Raw genomic sequence first — 19,678 nt, forward strand, 5'->3', positions numbered from 1 at the left:
TTGCGGCTGAGGGCCTTTGCCTTCGTCTTCGCCTTCGCCTTCGTTGCGCTTGCCACTTGCCGCAAAGCGCGGCTCCACTTGCCTTATTTATGTGTGGCATGGCATTTAGCTCTTTCTGCTTATCGCCCATACACATCGCACAGTTAATTTGTTTTCATTAAAAACAAAAGGAGCACAAGAAACGAAGAGTTGCTTAATTGCAAAATATCCATCCTGAGTTATTTCAGCTACATTTACGTTCATCTTGTGCAATGATTAATAATCAAAGTTGATCAACTTTATTTTGAGTCTTGTCGAAATGTAATTAAAAAATAGAACATATAAACAAAAATATTTTAAATATATTTTATACATTTAGATACAATAAAAATAAATATAAGCTATATATAAATTAAAGAATTTTTTTTGATTATTTTCAGTTATATAAATAATATTTAATAATTAGATTCTTATGCTGTAGATTCTTATTCCACTGGAATAGTTCAAAAATTATGAAAATATAATATATTTTTAATACATATATAATACATATATATAATAATTAATAATTTTAATACACTATTTAATTAATTAGTATTTAATTTAATATTTATAATATATTAATATATGTACATTTATATTTTTTTTAACATTTTACATCATTTTAGATCCAATGTAAATTTCATTTTAAATACTCAGCTATATATGAACAGAAATTTCTCAACCAGTTCAATTAGGCATTTCCATTCTTTCAGTGACTTTCTTACTCATCTTTATTCTTCTCTTCTGCTTGCAGTTTCCTCTTTGGCCTCCAGTTTGCACCACCACCAAGCCCACAACAAGCCCAGCAATGCGGCCGCCAACCCAGAGCTGGCCAGCAGCGCCACAGCCAGCGCAGCTGAGGACTGTTTGGTCAACTGCACGCAGTGCCACAAGCGCTTCACCGACATACAGGTAAATTTCTACTGGAACACCTTTGGGAGTAAAGCTCACCTTTAACCTTTTACCGTTCACCGTTCACCTTTCTCCTGTAGTCCTTCAGCGAGCACATTGCCAGCGAGCATCCGCACGACAAACTCAACTATGAGTCGCATCGTGCGGCAGCTGAGGCTGCGCAGCCGGAGAGCGAGGCGGAGGAGGATGAGCGGAGCAATTTGAGCAGCAGCAGTCGTCGCTACGCCAAATCTCCAAGCACCAACAACAACAACAACAACAGCGACACAGCCAAGAATCAAAATAACAACAACAGCAACAGCAGCAGCCATAGAAGCCAGCACTCACCTCTCTGCTCACCTGTGGCGGCCACGCCCAGCGATCTGTTTGCCCACCTGCCGCACACGCCGCCGCAGCTGCCCGCCCACTTGCACGCCCAGTTCATGGCCGCCGCTGCCTTTGCCATGCAATCCGCCCGTTCCGCCAGCTCCCCCAGCCAGCAGCAGCAGCAACAACAACAACAGCTGCAGCAGCAGCAGCAGCAACAACAGCAGCAGCAGCAACATTCGCCGCAACTGCAACAGGCTCTGCTGCTGCCACCGCCACAGCCTGGCAGCAACAGCAGCGTCGGCAGCAACTCCGCCTACGACCTGGACTTGAGTGCACCGCGCTCCACCTCCAGCCCGGGCTCCACGACGGGCGACCTGGGCGCCGCCTTTCCCTGCATGCAATGCACCGCCGCCTTCGCCAGCCGCGAGCAACTCGAACAGCACCAGCTGCTGCACTCGCCCACGGGCCCCCAGACCACACAGAATGTGACACAGGTGAGCCAAGGTTTCAAATGTAACCCAAACTATATATCTGGATCTCGATCTATCTATGATACGTTTGGCTAATATGTAAATATTATACATATTAACTGAAAATTTATCTACCCCATAGAAAGATTGAGCTCAAATGAACTTTTTAGCTCAGTAGTTCCGCTCATAATTTGAACCAGTTGTCGAAGCTTCAGCTGAGTTCTGTTTTATTTTTGGCTTTACTTTTAAGACTCTTCAGGTGAACTTTTTACATGAATGAAAAGAGATTTAAAATTTGAGACTTTGGCTCACAATTTTGAACTAGTTCATTCATGCTAGGGAACTCATAAAGAGAGATTTAAAATTTGAGATTTTGACTCGAAGCTACAAATTTGAACTAGTTCATTATTTCTGTTCTACGAAATTATAAGACTAAATCATTTACTTTGCTTCGTAAATTAAAAAAAATTAGTAATTAAATAAAATTAGCAATAATAATCTTTTGCAAAGAGTTTATCAATTTTGGTAATTTCAAACTAAATGAATCAAAAAACAATATACTTTATTGGGTCTGCGACGCCTTCTTCTGCCAGCATACCCAGACTTCCTGGACTCACAGTATATTTGAAATATTAACTAAAAATTTGTATGTGCTTTAAGAAACTTTGCTCAACCAAAAGTTTAACAATCTTATCTTATCTTTCTGCCTATACTCATTAAATACCAACCAACCAACCAACCAAAACTTTAACTATCTTATCTTATCTTTCTGCCTATGCTCTTTATATACAATATCTACATACATGATTATATATTGTACTTCACACCCAGTGATTCAGAAATCGCTCAAGTCGCCCGACTGATAAAAACAATGTTCCTTATAGAGACTGGGTTTTGCCCGTGTTACTGTTGTTGTTGTTGTGCTGGGTTGAAGTTCATGTTGAGTACGATTGAGCGCAACAAGTGCAAGTTACTCATGAGATGGATCCAATACCCCTTGCCCGCCTCCTGCCAGCAGCTACCAGTTAATTTAAGACTCTCGCTCAGAACTGATCAGCGACACGCACAGCATTCGCCTCTCGGTTGATCTTTGAGCAACGAACATTGAACACAATGCGCAGGCTTTGTTCAGACTTGTGTTGTTGTAGCTGTAGTTGTAGTCGCAGTTGTTGCTGTTGTTGTTGTTGGCATCGCAAGTGAACGGAAAATGGGCAACGATAACGTAAGACGGATAACAACGGTGCCAAGCACAACGTCAACCTTATGCATGTGCCCACGTTTCCTGTTGACACAATATGAATTATATACAAGTGTATATATGTATATATGTACATGTATATGTTGGATTTATAAAATATATCGAAGGCAAATGAGAAAATGATTAAGTCCCAGATAAAGCCTAAAACACATGGGACAGGCCAGTTTCTGTAGTATTTCTATATAATTTCTGTATAATTCCTTTGTAGTTTTTTCTGTTCCTTTCTTTTCTTTTTTCTGTGAAGATAACACATATACTTGAGGTTGTGGCTACACTCAAGAGGTTTTCTTTCCGTGGAATTAAAATGAATTTCTCTTCTTCTACGGCTGCTTACGTAAAGTTTATCAGCAAGGCAACAACAAGCGAGAACAACAACAAGCACTATAAACTATGATAAGCAACACCGTCATAATAAAAAAGAATAGGCACAACAAAATAACAAAAACAACAGCAGCAGAACCAAACTGAACTGGCATTAAATAAAAACGTAGGCGTTTACCAAACCCCCCCACACTCACACACATACACACAAGTATTATCAGGGGAGCATTGGCTACGGCCAAAAAAGAAACCGAGTGAGATACAAGGCACAATGGAGTGAGATAGCAAGTGCGTGCGTCTGTCACACTTTGTGGCGGCCTATCGTAAGGTCTGAGAGCGTAAACACACACACATATACATGTATAGTATATATGGGTGTAGTATATAGAGTCTGGCATGTCAGTCACACACTCGTAACTCCCAATTGTGCAGTTGTTGTTGTTGTTTTCTTTCTTTTTTTGTTTTTTGCGTTCGTCTTGGGCTGCCCATGTGATAAGGCATTAAAATAAATGTTGCTACAGGCAGGCCCTGATAAGACATACTAACACTTACGGCCAACCCACTCCAGCTCATATATATAACAATAAAAAACACGGAGAGAGTGAGAGTGAGAGAGAGAGAGCGCGCGTGAGTGTGAGAGGTAGAGACTGGTCTGCCTAAGACGCCCAGCGATAAGCAGCAAGTTCTGTTTGCAGGGTGGGGCACACACACACACACACACACACACACGGCATGCACCTTGTGGCATGCGGCAGCCAGCGGCTATTAAAGTCACATAAATTATAATTTTGTTGCATTTTTTTCTGTTCCCCCTTCCACTCGCCCAGCCCAGCCCAGCCCAGCCCAGCACAGCCATAGGCAGTCAACGCCCCCATCAGGCATTTCGGCTCATAAATTCATATGTGGCTAGTTCGCCTAACTTTTTGTTTTTTGTTACTTTTTTACCTTGCTGCAAGTGGAGCCAAAATGAAAAAGTTGAACAGCTTCTGATTACACATATATGAGACTAAGCGGGCCGCTGCTACAGTGATAAATGCCTATAATGGCCAGCACAAATTTCATGATTTGTTGGGGGAAAATGCAGGGTTAGCAAAAAGTTGATAAGGGAGCTGTAGGAGAATTGAATTGTATGTAAGTATGTGTGATAGCTTATATATTATATATAATATGACATAAATGATATATGAATATATAACAAATTAATAAATATTCTCTATAATATATAAAATATTACAAATATAAAAAATTAAAATATATTCATAAATATGATATATAGTATATGAGAATATTACAATATTTACAAAACTAAAAAAAAATTTGATAAATTACATGATACATATATATTATATATGTAAACATAATAAATTTATAAAATAAAATTTTAAATTAAAAATGTTATATGAAAATATTATAAATTTAGAAAATTAAATATTTTATATGAATATATAAAAATTTGTAATGTATTCATATATCATTTTTTATTTCAATTTAATTTTCTAAATTAATATTAAAATTAAAAATTATATATGAATATATTACAAATTTATAAAATTAAATTTAAAATATTTTTTATATATGATAACAATCTAATAAAATAATATATGATACAATAAAATAAAAATTGAAAATAAATGAACAGTTACACATTCATTAAATTTAACTAAATTATTTGTAACTTTTAATTTATTTGAAATTTTATTTTATTTATATTTTTTTAATAGAACTAAAAATAAATTTAGCTATATATAATTTATCAATTTTATTTGAGCTCCAATTTCTAAGTCTGTGTATATCAGCTTCCGTTCAGCTTAGGCCGTTCTCACTGTGGCAGCTGCAGCACTTTTTTGCCGTTGCTTTTCTTTGGGCCAGTTGCTGGCTGGTTATTAATATTTACCTAAAACCCGTCAAAAAGCTAATAAAGCTGCAAGAGCCAGAGTGAAGTTGCTGTGTGAGGCTGAGTTTATTAAGCGCTGGCGGCCAACCTGTTTGCACTTTTGCTGCAGCTGTGGCAGGGATGATGCAGGGGTGGGGCGGGAATGGGTGGTGGGCGTAGCGCATAATTTACGGCTTTGTTAATGACATTTAAACATTGAAACACATTGAAACACAAATGGCAACAGGATATTGGCCAGCAGCACAACAACAACAACGACTGACATATTGCAACTATGGCCAATGCGCATTTATAGCCATATTTATAATTGATGGGCCAACAGAGAGAGAGAGGGGGTGGGGCGAGGTGAGGTGAGGGCAGAAGTTGCTCGTTACACGTGTATATGCGTATTAAATTATTATGTGTGAAAACAATTAATTATGCATATGCAAAAAGCAATACGGCAGCAGCAGCAGCAGAGGCAGCAGAGGCAGCAGCAGCGGCAATCGCTGCACAAATTGCTCATTATGGAAATCACGCACATAAGTAGGCAACACTTTTTACGCCCATTCGCCAGCCTCTGTTGGCCAATTGTTATTGAAAAGCCATTTAAATTGGCCGCAGACGAAGCGGCTTTAATGTTAACAACACGAAACATTTCTGCAGCAAAGGTCAACATCATTAACAGCGAGCCCAACAGAAAAGGATAGACACATGTACATAAAAAGAGAGAGAGAGAGAGAGCGAGCCATAATTGTTGAGCAAATGGCGGCACATAAATTATTGGTCAAAACTCCAAACAAATAAAACAAAGTGACGCAACTGGCAAAGTTTCAGCGAGAGCCGCAAAAAGTGCAGCAATTAAATATTTGCTTAACTGCGCCTGCACACACACACGCACTAACACACACACAGACACACACAGGAGTCGCAACTTTTTGGCCACAATTCATTTGGGTCCGTCCACCTTTCTGGCCACCACAAACTGGTTTTTGGCCATGTGTCTGCACACGAAACATTTCAAATTGAAAAATTATATGCACTTTAGGTGACCCATGACCCCGCTCCAACTCCAGCTCCAACTCCAGCTCCAGCTTCAGCTCCACTGACATCGTCGTCTCGGCGCCATTCGCCACTTGACGAACAGCGCTGAAAAATTAATAGCAATTTATTTACTCCACTGCCGAGCAGCCAGCCATGCCCATTTCCACCGTCCACAGTCATTTTCCCCCGACTTCTCACCGCTTTTAAATGCCATTTTTTTTTTTTTTTTTTTTTTTTTATGTATTTCACTCTGCATCCTTCTTTCTCTCTCTCTCTCTCTCTCTCTCTCTCTGTCTTTCTCCCATGCATTCGTACAAAGTTTAAAAATTATTTGCAATTAAAGCAAACAAATTAAAAACACAATGAAGAAAAAAAGTAAAAAACGCACCGTGGCTGAAATATTTATAACTTTTAAGCGCTTGTTTACAAATAATGAAAATTTATTGGAATTTATAATGCAAACTTTGTTGAATTCAGTCAAATTAAATGCGTGCTGCGTGTAAATAAATATATGTATATTTACGCATATACATATATACATACATATATCACCTAGCATGACATTGATTGTTAATTTGGTTTGATTTAAGATCATGCGAATCAACTGGGATCAGGTCTCACAGCTCTAAAGCTGTTCATCATTTATATAATATATCCAATTATCCATTTTTTCCCTCTTTTATCTCTCTCTCTCTCTCTCTCTCTCTCTCTCTCTCTCCGAAAATTTATTTTCGAGTCTGCACCTCATTAATATCATTAAATAAAAAGAAAACAATTGTTGGAATTTCTGTTCCCAGAATATCTTTTATATACTTCCTCAACAAAGCCTAAATACCTATATACATGCTCTATTTCCCATCTCTCCCACTCACTCGCATTGTGTCTCCCTCTCAGCACCTGCCCATTTTTTACCAAAACACATGCCACGTTATATTCCCCCAGACATTTTAACTTCGCTCATACGATTTTCCATTCATTTTCTCCTCACAATAATTTTCATTTTCATCTGCTCACGGGACTTGGATCAACTTTCACCGTGCACATCATAAATTATGCGGCCCCTTGTGCATGTGTATGTGTGTGCGTGTGCACTTTCTGCTGCTGACATGGAATTTCCCAGGGACATTTCCCTCGCCTGGCACTGCACAAGTCCCTTGGGTTATTTTCTCTTTAGACATTTATTGTGCGGTTGCGTCGAATGATATGTTTAATGAACTTCGTAAGAATGCGAGAGAGACAGAGTGAGCGAGATGGGGAGACTTTACCGTTATAGCGATCTTATTGAGCAGCTGCCTAAGCTTGACCACTTCCTGTTCTGAATCAACATTAGTATGTAAAATCATTGCCGAAGCAGCTGTTGGCTTCAATGAACTTTGTAGGAAAGAGGCAGGATAGGGGGAGTACTTTACCGTTATAGTGATCTTATTGGAATTGAGCAGTTGCCTTAGCTGGACCACTTGGGAAAGCTCCCAATTAGTCTGCCGAGCATCAAAATGTGAAATCATTTCGAAAGCAGCTGTTGGCTCCCAGACAGGCGAAATTTTTAAGACTTTTTCTAAATTCATTTTCGTTTCGTGGACTTTATTAATTTTGCGATTTCCTTTGATTTAAATACAAATTTACGCTGCAGCTTTTTATCAAAAGTAATAAATATTTTTTATTTATTTTGCGGCGACGGCGGCGGCGCCTAATTTATGTTTTCCTAATACACAACTAATTTCGCATGCTTAAAAGTTTCTTCTTTAGAATATACATATTTCGAATATATATTTTTTCATGTATATGTATGTGTGCATGTGTGTGTGTGTATTCGGAACCCCACGCACAAATTGAGCAAAACGTTTTATTTATAAACAATTAAATTTGATTTGTCGTGCGTTGGCAGCCAAACAAAATGAAACTAAATGAAATTTCTTTGAGTTTCCGCTTGTTGAATTTTTCTGTTATTTTTATTATTATTCTTATTAGTATTATTATTCATATTTATCAAGTTAAATATGATCAGCTGCATTTTGAGAACTGCGCCGTAAAATATTGAAAATGCGACAGGCCAAATATAAATGGCCAACACTTAAAAGTATTTTCCTGTTAATCAATTTTAAGAAAGGAAAAACGAATAGGCAGAAATATATGAATATATAAATAAATGTATTTCTGTTCGATTTACGACAGCGCAGACCTTAACGCTTTGCTACATTTTGGCCAAAAAGAAGAAAAAAATGTTAATGAACTTTTACCACGAAATACACTTAAGCAAATATAAATTATTTCAGCTTGGGTCTTATCTTTTGCGCTCTTTTACTCTCTCTCTCTCTCACTCTATGTACCTCTCCGACATACATATATGTATATACATATATAGCTAATCGAACGAGTTCAAAAAACCCTATATGGCATGTCAATCGGCTGGCGTTACCTAGGCGCAAAAAACACTTTCGATAACGATAACCCCAATCGAACCGCACTCTCGTGTGCCGATTCACTAGGCTATACTAAGCCCACGTACTATCTCTATCTACAGTTCTTGCTCTTCTTCTTCTTTCTCTTCTTCTTGTATGGGGAAGGTACGTCAATGCTAACTAGAAATTCATTCATTGCTCTAATCAGGCACAACTTTATATATATACACATATAGTTTATATATGTATATTATTTTCATATTGTTGTTGTTAGCACAGATAAGCCTAGAAAATTGGGTCGCAGTTGCTATAAAGCAGTTAGACATATACTTCTATATATATTTTATTTTGCTTAAACATTTGGCGTCGTTAATAAATGTTTTTTCTTCATTTTGTTCATTCTGCAAGCAGAAATGTGTTTAGGCTGACCTCAAAACAAGAAACAACAGCAAAAACAACAAAAAGACAACTCGAGCATGCCGCTTGTTGTTAATTTTGTTTACGCGCTGCCAGTGGCGACAGGTGCGTTTTATATATATATATGTATATACATAAATATATGTTTATTCATATATATGTATGTACATCATCGTATATAGTATTTATATATATAAAGTATTTCCATGCCGATGGCGGCATTTTGTCAAGTTTTAGCGGCCAACAATTCTTTTGAAGATGTCATTTTAAAAGCTTGTTCACGCGGCCCCCACCCAGCCGGCGTCGCCCTTTTGCTTTAGAGCCAATTATGTGCGCTATTATGGCCAAATTCTCATGTCACTCAATGCATCAAATACTCTCACAAATTAGCGGTGTCTGTGACACACACACGCACACGTGCACATATAGATCTTATATCGTATAGACGTACATATATTTTTACTTTTACTTGATTCCTCTATTAGTGCTCTTGTCGCATTTCTGCCTCTGTCTTTTGAATTTGGCGCCCACCTACGTTGCGTTATAATTATAGCAAAAGGCTACTGTCGCCTGCAATTAGCGTTGCCGGACCTGCTGGACGCTCACTTGCTCTCGCTTTCCTTCTCTTCCTCTCTGTCTAACTCTGTCAACTTCATTTAGCTTGATTTGTGCTTTGAAGCTACTGTGTGGGGTCTGCTGCGCGGCATACAATTTCCGGCTAGATTTCGCTTTTTTCGCCGCTTCTACTAGAACCTGATATTTGGCTTAATAACAAGCCAACAAAAGCGATAACCAATGGGCGCGGTAAATAAGTACATACATATGTATATATTATTCACACATGTATACATACATACTATGTATGTATGAGTGAGAGCTTGTGCTTGCTTATTAATGAGCAACGCTTGTGTATCAATGACATCATTGCTGAGACACTCAAAAGGCTTAAGGTACACACGCTCTTAATTGGATGTGCCATGAGGCATGGCAATTCCGTAGAAATGAATTAGACAGTTTCAAAAAAACAAATATACACATACACATATATACATCAATATGTACATGTGTATAGGCATGTGTGTGTTAATATGTAGCAAGCAGCTTTTGTTTTGAAACGAATTTGAAGCGCTTATACGAGGTTCGCCAAAGTAAAAGTGAGACAGAGCGAGTGTAAGAGAGAGCTTATAAATAGCCGCACGTGTGCGTAGCTTATCGTAAAGCGCAAAGGTTACAAAATAGTTAATAAGTCTCTTTTACTCTGTAGAACGTACGTATGTGTGTATGTATGTATTCTTTTTCTTTTCCAACGAATCAATTTCCTAAGTCCGCCGCCTACCACTTGAGTCAACAGAGTTGTTGTTCCACTCAGTGCCAGGGCATCTTTGTGTGGCCATTATTAACGAAAGGTAGCTACAATTGGTATTTCCGTTCGCAGCGCATGACGAACACTGATAATAATAATAATAGCAGCAGAGAAAAAAAGTGCATAAGAGTCGCTCTGACGCATGCAACAACGCTGTCCGCTTACCTTTTGTAAAACTGTACGGCGCACTGTGCGGCTGCCATTTTGGTTTACATTTAATTGATAACAATAGGAATAACAACAGCGTTTGTGCGACAACAAAGCGTGTTAATAATGTCCACACTGTACTTAAGCAGAGGTGGGCGTATTTACTCTTTGCTCTTTCCACACATTGCTGCTGCTTACGTACACACACACACATACACATATACATACATATGTATGTACTTACGCGCACGCTCGTAAAGGTGGATAGACAAAGAAAGCGATAGCGTAACTTCATGCCGCGAGTAGGAGATAGCAACAGCGATAACGTGTTTGGCTCTGTGAGTGTGTGAGCGCAACAGGTAGCCGTAGCCAGAACCGTAGCCACCATGTTGAACAGCATGTTAAAACTCGTTCGTTTAGTTTGCTTTTGTTTTCTTTTCTTTTCTCCATACATTCGTGTTCTCACTCTCGCTTCGACAAATGGCGTCTGCTCAGAGTGCTGTGACGTCAGCATACAAATCTTTAATAGCCTTTGTAGAACAGGTAAAATAACATGATTTAGCCCCACCCCGACCCCTTCCACACCACTCATAACCAGCGGAAGCGGAAATTTATGTTGCTTGTGCTTCCGCTCCATCAGCCGACGCCAGCCGGCGCTCGCTCACATTTCATTCAAAGCGAAAATCAAATTGTAGTTTAAAGATTTTCACTTTGGAAAAACAAAACAAATGTTGATGTTGTTGTTTTTTAATGTGCCAACGGCTGTTAAACAAACAAATTAGGCCTGAAACTGGCCGCGCGTAATTATTGGGCGTATTTCAGTGTTTTTCTTTCCACTTGCTATACAAATAAACACAATGTCTCCGTTAATGTACAAACTAATTAGGGCGGAGAGCAACTATTAGTTGAGGCTATTTTACTGACCCTGATCTGCTACCGTATCCCTCTCCATAGGATTCTGATCTCATGTCAAGAGCTCATTTATAAATTGGCTTTGTGTTGAAATTATGACTAATAACTGGTCACACTAAAACATGCACATATCTATACACACAAGCACACAGATATGAGCACATTGGTCTGTTAATTGAAATTCATGCAAAACTGCTGCTGAGTAACCTATCAAAGTCCGAACCACACAGCACACGCGTTCTCTTAACTTGCAAAGACAGAGCGAGAGCGCGCGTCATGCAAGTCATGGCTCGGCCAAAGACAAAGAGAGTCACAATTACAATGACCGTTACATGTACATATGTATGTATGCATGCAGACAGATTTGATGGCGTATTGAGCAGACATACATATTCCGAATTGATGGCTGATAAAAAAGTGCTGCAGCCGCACCAACGACAATGTCATGAACTTTACAACAATAACAATCTGGCATGTTATTTTCTATATGTATTTATTTATAAAGAGCAACAAATAGCTGAGGTGAGCTGCACTGAAACAGCAGCAGGAAAGTTCAACGGCTGCACGTAAACAACCGATGCCATTCAGACAGAGGTGGGGCGATGGCACGGTGCAACACGTGTTGCCATATGTTGGCCGAGTGAAAGTGCCGCAAATCTTTCAGCGCGCTGGCTAAGTGGAGCCGAGCCGCCTGTCAGTCAGGCGGCTTGTGCTTTCATTTCATTGTGCACCTTTAACAACGGCGGCAAAAGCAACAAAGTTGCATTTGATGCGTTCAATTTGTTGCCAAACAAATCAAAGACAAACAAACGCATTCGGGTTTGATTAGCATCAGCTGCTGAAACGATGCTGATACGATACGATGTGATTTCATTTGACTTGATTTGTCTAGGGCCTTAATTCAATTTTTCCGTTCGACTTTTTGTTTATTTCTTCACTTGCCGGCGTTTGTTGTTGTTTATGTTTCCATTCCTTATTGGCGCTTTGTCGCAATATCTTCCATTGAAGTTTTATTTTATTATTTTCAATTACTGTTCATCATACCAAACGTGTCGTGCACTCAGCACCCGCGCCACACGCACACAATCGGTTACTTTTTATGTATTGCTTTTTTTGCTTATCTTCTTTGCTTTGCCTACGCTTTCATAATCTATGCACACATGCGTACGCGTCTCTATGATTGTGACAGTTGTAAGCTGACTGCTACGCCACTGCGCTTGCCGCAATCCTTTGCTACTTATTTCTTCAGTCTGCTTTCGTCGGTTGTCGTTATAATTTCGTCATTTGCATAGCCCGCATATTGTTTGGTTTTTAATTAAGTTTCGTTCTTATTATTTTGTTGTTGTCAATTTTGCGTTTAGTTCATTTAATCAGCTAAACTCTTTTAATCTGCTTGCCAAACACAACAGCGCCACAAAAAAGTCACAATTTTTTGTTTCAATTTTGTTTTGTTTTGCGTTGTGGTTTTTGGTTTTTCTTTGCGGGCCTTGATACAAATGAAATACCGTTAAATTTCAAATAGCACAGCAAAACAAATAAATACGCGCGTTTTGTTGTTTTAAACAACTTTTATTACCTGTGCGTCGGTGTGTACGTTCGCTCTGCATACATGTGTGTGCGTGCCAGTCTCAGAATAAAAATCAGGCGCAACACTAACGACCAAAGCAGCAACAACAACAATGTCAACATGCACACTCAATGTAATACTAGGGGATCACCATCAAAAACAAGTAAGAGCAAATGAGAGCGATAGATTGCAAGCAGCTGGACGGACAAAAGCTGCACTGCATACGGTTGCATTTGTGTCTTATTTGAAATGGAAATAAAGTATTTGATTATTGATTTGTATTAGTGTCTATTATGAATATATATTTTTTAATTATTTTATAGCAATATGTATATCTAATATACTTTACTCGCTCTACTCATTGCAGACCTGCAAAATATGCCACAAGGCCTTCGCGAACGTGTACCGCCTCCAGCGTCATATGATAAGCCACGATGAATCCGCGCTGCTGCGTAAATTCAAGTGCAACCAGTGCGACAAAGCCTTCAAGTTCAAGCACCACCTGAAAGAGCATGTGCGCATCCATTCCGGCGAGAAGCCCTTCGGCTGTGACAACTGCGGCAAACGCTTCTCGCACTCGGGCAGCTTCTCCTCTCACATGACCTCCAAGAAGTGCATTAGCCTGGGGCTCAAGCTCAATAACAGTCGCCAGATGCTCAAAACTCTCGATAAGAACTCAAATGCTCGACGCTCACCCACGGATCAGCAACAGCAGCAGCAGCAGCAGCAGCTGGCGGGTAAACGGAAGCTAGCACCAGAGCAGGTGCTGCCCAATCCCATGAATTACTTTGCCGGCGAAGTGCAGAACCCTCCCACAGCTGTCAATGCTCCAGCTCCGTTCTATCCGAACTATATGAATGCGGCGCTGCTGGCCTTTCCGAATGCCATCATGGCTGCCGCCCTGGATCCCCGCATGCATCCCTATAGCATTCAGCGACTGCTGCAACTGACTGCTGCCGGCCAACAGCAGCAGCAGCAGCGGGAGGAGCAACTGGAGCAGCTAGAGCAGGAGCACAGAGAGGAACAGAAGCTGTATGAGACCAGAAAGGATGATGATGAGACGCCGGATGAGCCCAAGCTGGTTATGGATTTGGAAGAAGCAGAGCCCAAGCCTTCGGCCAGCCCTGAAGTAGCCGTCGCCGAACCCGCAGCAGTCGACGTTGGTGTCGTCAAGCAGGAGCCCAGCCGCGAGCCGACGCCTCCGGACACGCCCAAGTCCATCAAAGTGGAGCAGGAGGAGGAGCTGGAGGCAGTGGCTGTGGAGCAGTCGCGAGCGCAGACACCTCAGGATCTGCGCTGCAGTCGCTGTGCCAAGCAATTCAATCATCCCACAGAGCTGGTGCAACACGAGAAGGTGCTGTGCGGTCTGATCAAGGAGGAGCTAGAGCAACAGTACCAACAACAACAACAGCAGCAACAACAACAGCAGCAGCAGCAACAACAGCAGCAGCAACAACAACAGCAGCAACAACAACAGCAACAACAACAGTCGAGCTTTGCTCTGCTGCCCTCGGCCAGCGATGCGGACGAGGATGAGGAGGACGAGGAGGAGCCCCGCCAGGATTACCATGCTGGCAGCAGCGACAGCGGCGAGCGTAAGGTGCGCGTGCGCACCGCCATCAACGAGGAGCAGCAGCAGCAGCTGAAGCAACACTACGCCCACAATGCGCGTCCCAGCCGGGACGAGTTCCGCCTGATTGCCGCCCGCCTGCAGCTGGACGCGCGCGTCGTCCAGGTCTGGTTCCAGAACAATCGCTCGCGGGAACGCAAGCTGCAGAGCTATGCGAACAATGGCGAGACCGCAGCTGCGGCTCCACAGCAACAAGCGCAGGTGCGCGCTGGCGAGGATCAGCCGCTGGACTTGTCCGTCAAGCGAGACGCTTCGCCGTTGTTCGGCTTGGCGTCATCCCAGCAGGCAGCTGTGCTGCCCGCGCCCGCCGACTTCCAGGAGACGATGGCCATCAATCTGAGCCGCAAGCTCTCCGACTCGGCGTCCATGTCGCCGACGTCGCTGTCGCCCTGCTCGGGCGCCTCTTCGCTGCAGCAGTCGGCGGCAGCTGCTGCTGCCGCTGCAGCGCTCTACTTTGCGCCCCCCTCGCCGCCCAGTCACGCCCACGAATTGGCGCCCAGCGCAGCACCGCGTGGCCAAGCCTTCGCCGGCCTGCCGCCCTACATGCTGCCACGCCTGCCCATGGAGGCGCTCTTCCAGATGCGCCCTGGCGGCGACTATGCGCCCAATCCGCTCATGAACAGTATTAAGCTGCCCGACTACCGCGGCACCAGCCTCAGCCCCGGCGGCTCCGAGAAGCGTTCGTGGCGCGACGACGACTCGCGCATCTCGCACGACGATGAGTATGGCCTGGCGAGCGGCGGCTTGCTACCGCCCAAGCCCAAGCGGGCCAAGGCCGAGACGCACGGGCATGCGGGTGATCCGGACCTGCCCTTCGTCTGCGACCAGTGCGACAAGGCGTTCGCCAAGCAGAGCTCCCTGGCGCGCCACAAGTACGAGCATTCCGGTGAGTCAGAACTTGGAAAGATGTGGTGTAAGCCACTGTAGAAAGATACGCTATGTTATAAAAAGAGCATACTGTTAACTAACAGTGCTATGTCATGGCATTACATTTTCAGTTTGTGCTCTGTTATGCGATCTGAAATTTAGCAGCAGGCAGGTAAGCAGAGATCCTGCAAAAGCTCGAAAGCAATCAAAGCTATGTCCCTGATAGGGAATTCCATTAATATTAAAACTTTATTGAGAGTATCCTGAAATTGAAAACTAAGATAGATAACTATATAATGTAATGGATAATATAATGAGTTATAGAAGGACTAATTAATCGACAGAGTCAAATCAAGCTATAGAAATCTTAGTATATAACAAAGCTATATAGGTAATAGAGGTAGTGATGGATGTGAACTGATAGGATAAAATATTAGTCAAATCCCTATAATATGCCATTTCAAAATCTATATATAGCTATATAGCTATATAACTATATTTCTAGCAATATGCACGATTTCTTTTGTCCACTGGCTTTAAAATAGATAACAGTGTCAAAGTTGCTTCACCTGACACAGTGACGCTACACTGTTAACTTAACAGACTGCTATGCATAGCCTAATCTTTATTTGTTCGTGGGTGTAAGCGATCGCAGCTAATCTGTATTTCATTTGCAGGTCAACGACCCTACCAGTGCATGGACTGCCCCAAGGCCTTCAAGCACAAGCATCACTTGACGGAGCACAAGCGTCTGCATTCCGGCGAGAAGCCATTTCAGTGCTCCAAGTGCCTGAAGCGCTTCTCCCACTCGGGCAGCTACAGCCAGCACATGAACCACCGTTACTCCTACTGCAAGCCCTACAGGGAATAGGTAAGCGACACCTCAGTGCCGCCCACCTGCGTAGCAGCCGCCGGCAGGCCGCAGCGTCGCGGCCCCGCCGCTCACTCGGCCAGGCTGAACAGCAACAGCAGCCACCACCACCATCAGCAGCAGCAGCAGCCACAGCAGCACCTCCACCACAGCAGCAATTATCCCCATCAGCTAGCTGCCATGGCAGCTTTCCAGCAGCAGCAGCAGCACCATCACCACCAGCGGTTGCAGCAGCAGCAGCGTCTGCCCTGTCAGCCGCTTGCCTGGCCACCGTCCGTTGCTGGCGCTGGCGTCATGTTGCCACCACTCTCCAGCAGCAGTAGTATGCAGCAGCGGGGCACAGGGCCGCCGCAGTTAACTCCACCAGCACCACCACCGCCGCCGCCGCTACTGTCTGGGTCAGGAGCGGCTGCGTACGGTCAAGCACCGACGGCACAGCCTCCCAGTTTCTTTGCCAGCTCGCTGCACCACGCAGCGTTGATGGCACCACCACACCCGCTGCCCAATGAGCGCTTCGCAGCACCACCAACGCCGCCAACGAGCGCACCGTCCCACGGCGGGCATGCCTTCAATTTCTTCAATGCCAAGATGCTGCTCAACTGAGCGGCAATAACAGCCATTTAACATAAGTCTAACAGTGAACTAACAGTGCACTTAAATGCTGTACTTAAAACAGACGCAAAAATCTCAAATTGTGCAGGAACACAAAACACACAAGACACAAAAACTCAAAGCAAAAACTAAACAAAGAATTAATATAATATTAATTATAATTTGGCTTATAGCGGTTCTATAGGTTATAGCCCCCATATGCAACTGGCAGCCAACTCGGCAGAGCTTTGATGAATTATTTTTTATATATTCTACATTATAAACCATATACACATGTATATATCGATATTTTATATATTATGTTCGTGTCATTTTTGTTGCCACAAAATGAGTTCGGAAAGAAACTCCCAAAAAGGATCGATGAAGAAGAAGAAGAGCTAAAAACCTTTCGTTTGAGCGAATTTATTATTTTTAATTTGATTTTGCATATTGTTTTTAACAAGTATTTTTTAAACGAGTTACACTTAAGTTGAAAACTGTTTTTGTTTCAATTATGAATGAGTATATTTATATCTAAATATATCTATCGATATATATATTTTTATACATTCGAACTATTTACGTTTACGTTTACGTTTTAGGCTAAAGAGCGAAAAACCAGTACCAAGTGCTGCGAAATACTCAAAGCTTTTTTCAATATCAAATCAGGGCCAGCACCCAGATATATCCACTTATCTAATATTATTTTTCATTTATGATATATAGTTTTTATGCTTTACTAACGGAATAAATGTAAAACTTATTCGGTTTAATGTTTTTAGCTTTAAATTTGTAGTCGAACCGTCGAAATTTTGGACCAAACAGCCCAGCAACAACAACAAAAACAACAGCAAACGTTAACTTGACAATATTTAAACCAATTAAACTAACAAGAAAAAAAATGTTTAAAAAATACACAAAAAAAAAAAAAAAAAAAAAAACGCCGAGCTAGATGCTCTTTCGCAAAAGTATTAAAACATCAGCCAACTGTATTAAAGCCAGAGTTAAAAATACAAAACTTAATCAAATACGCCACCTACACACACACTTACACACATGCACACAAATGTAACTTATGTTAATGTGAAAACCCACCGCTTGCTGCGCGTTTCAAATTTATTACTTAAACAAAAAAAAAAAAAAGGAAATTTTATAAAATTTCAGAAAACCTTTTCTAATTTCTTTTTATTTCTCTTATTTTGTATGAAAGTTATAAATAATAATATTGTATTCCTACATAATAACCGAAGAAGTGAAGCAGAATATATGTCAAAACGAAACACCTATACGATCATTCCATTTAGCTAGAGTTGCGCGATAAGAAGGAACCGCCCCACATGCATTTAAGAACCTTCGGCTACTTGAGCAAAAATATTACAACATAAATAAATAAAAACATTAAATGAAATAAGAATACTTCATGTTTTGTAAATGTCATATGCTTATCCAAGTGCTATGCGAGTTAGAGCACAAAATACAATATAAATTTAATATTTAATATATATATATATATATATCTATATATATACAAAAAAATGCTAAAGCGCAAAAGAAAAACTTAATTTGGCCTTATTAAACATTATTTAACACTAAATTACTTACAAAACTAAAGAAAAAACTATTTCTAAGCTAAAACGTTTATAAGAAGTGAAAATATTTAAATTTAGTAAATAAAAACAAAAAGAAAAACAAAAACTTTTGGAAAAGTCTCTAAAGAAAATTATTAGCAAATTTCAATGTGCGTATTGATGTAAAGAAAATCTTTCTCCTAAAACCAAAAAACAAAAACAAAAAAAAAAAACTATTAACATTAACTATTAACAATGTTTACAAGGACAATAAATTTTCTAAATATCTTAGAATGCTTTCCACTTTTCGCTCTAAATAAATTCAATTCAAATATTTTAACCAAAAAAACAAAAACAATAAAAAACAATATATAATTAATTAATTACAAACAGGTTTAAATTCATGATATAAAGCGAAAAAGGTTTCCAGAACAACGAACATTTATTTATTAACATTTATTGTGCTATGTCTAAACAATCCGCAACATAACTAAGTAAAACCCAAAAGTTTCTCTCATCTCTAATCCTAAAGTGTTGAAATTTATTTTCTTTTGCTTTTCCAAAAAAAAAAAAAAAAAAAAAAAAAAAAAAAATCAACAAACAAATGAACACAAAAACTTGCATTTATTACTTAATTAATTTTTATATTTGTATTTTTTAAACAAAAAAATCAATATATATATATGTATATTTAAAGATATATATGTATACTTTGTAAATTATTTCGCAAGAAACAAAGCTAGAGAATCCAAATACACAACAAAATGAATGTTTCAACTATGAACAAAATTAAGCACTCGTTTAGCATAAATTATAAATATATATTAAATTAGATTAGTTAAAAAAAAAAGAAAAAACGTACATAAATGTTAACTTATAACAAATGAAACGAATTAATTATATTTAAGCGCAAATATTTTTCATTGTGATGGATGCATGTCGGCGATAATATTTGCAATCTAGGGCCTTATATGAGATACACACACACGCACACACTATAAACTCTTGTTAGTTATATTTACATTTTAAGTTAAGTTTACATCCCCGAATAACATTTTGTTCGTCTCCTCTGTTAAAGTTGTTCGCCAGAGATTTTCATGTAAATAAGCGTGAGAAGATATGAGATCAGAATAGTTAG

General features: G+C 40.4%; 1 protein-coding gene across 1 annotated transcript in view; it reads left to right on the forward strand.

The window, feature by feature from the left end:
* zfh1 (Zn finger homeodomain 1) overlaps positions 1–19,397 on the forward strand; it is a 33,403-nt gene extending 14,006 nt beyond the window's left edge. The window contains exons 2-5 of the mRNA XM_018015600.2: positions 776–933; positions 1,014–1,736; positions 13,381–15,529; positions 16,188–19,397. Of these exons, the coding sequence (XP_017871089.1) occupies positions 776–933; positions 1,014–1,736; positions 13,381–15,529; positions 16,188–16,381 (3,224 nt within the window). The 3' untranslated portion in view covers positions 16,382–19,397. The remainder of the gene's footprint in view (positions 1–775; positions 934–1,013; positions 1,737–13,380; positions 15,530–16,187) is intronic.
* The last annotated feature ends 281 nt before the right edge of the window (positions 19,398–19,678 follow it).

This window comes from Drosophila arizonae, chromosome 2 (genome assembly GCF_054131065.1).
Source record: "Drosophila arizonae isolate 15081-1271.41 chromosome 2, UAZ_ARI_1.0, whole genome shotgun sequence".
Lineage (NCBI taxonomy): Eukaryota > Metazoa > Arthropoda > Insecta > Diptera > Drosophilidae > Drosophila > Drosophila arizonae.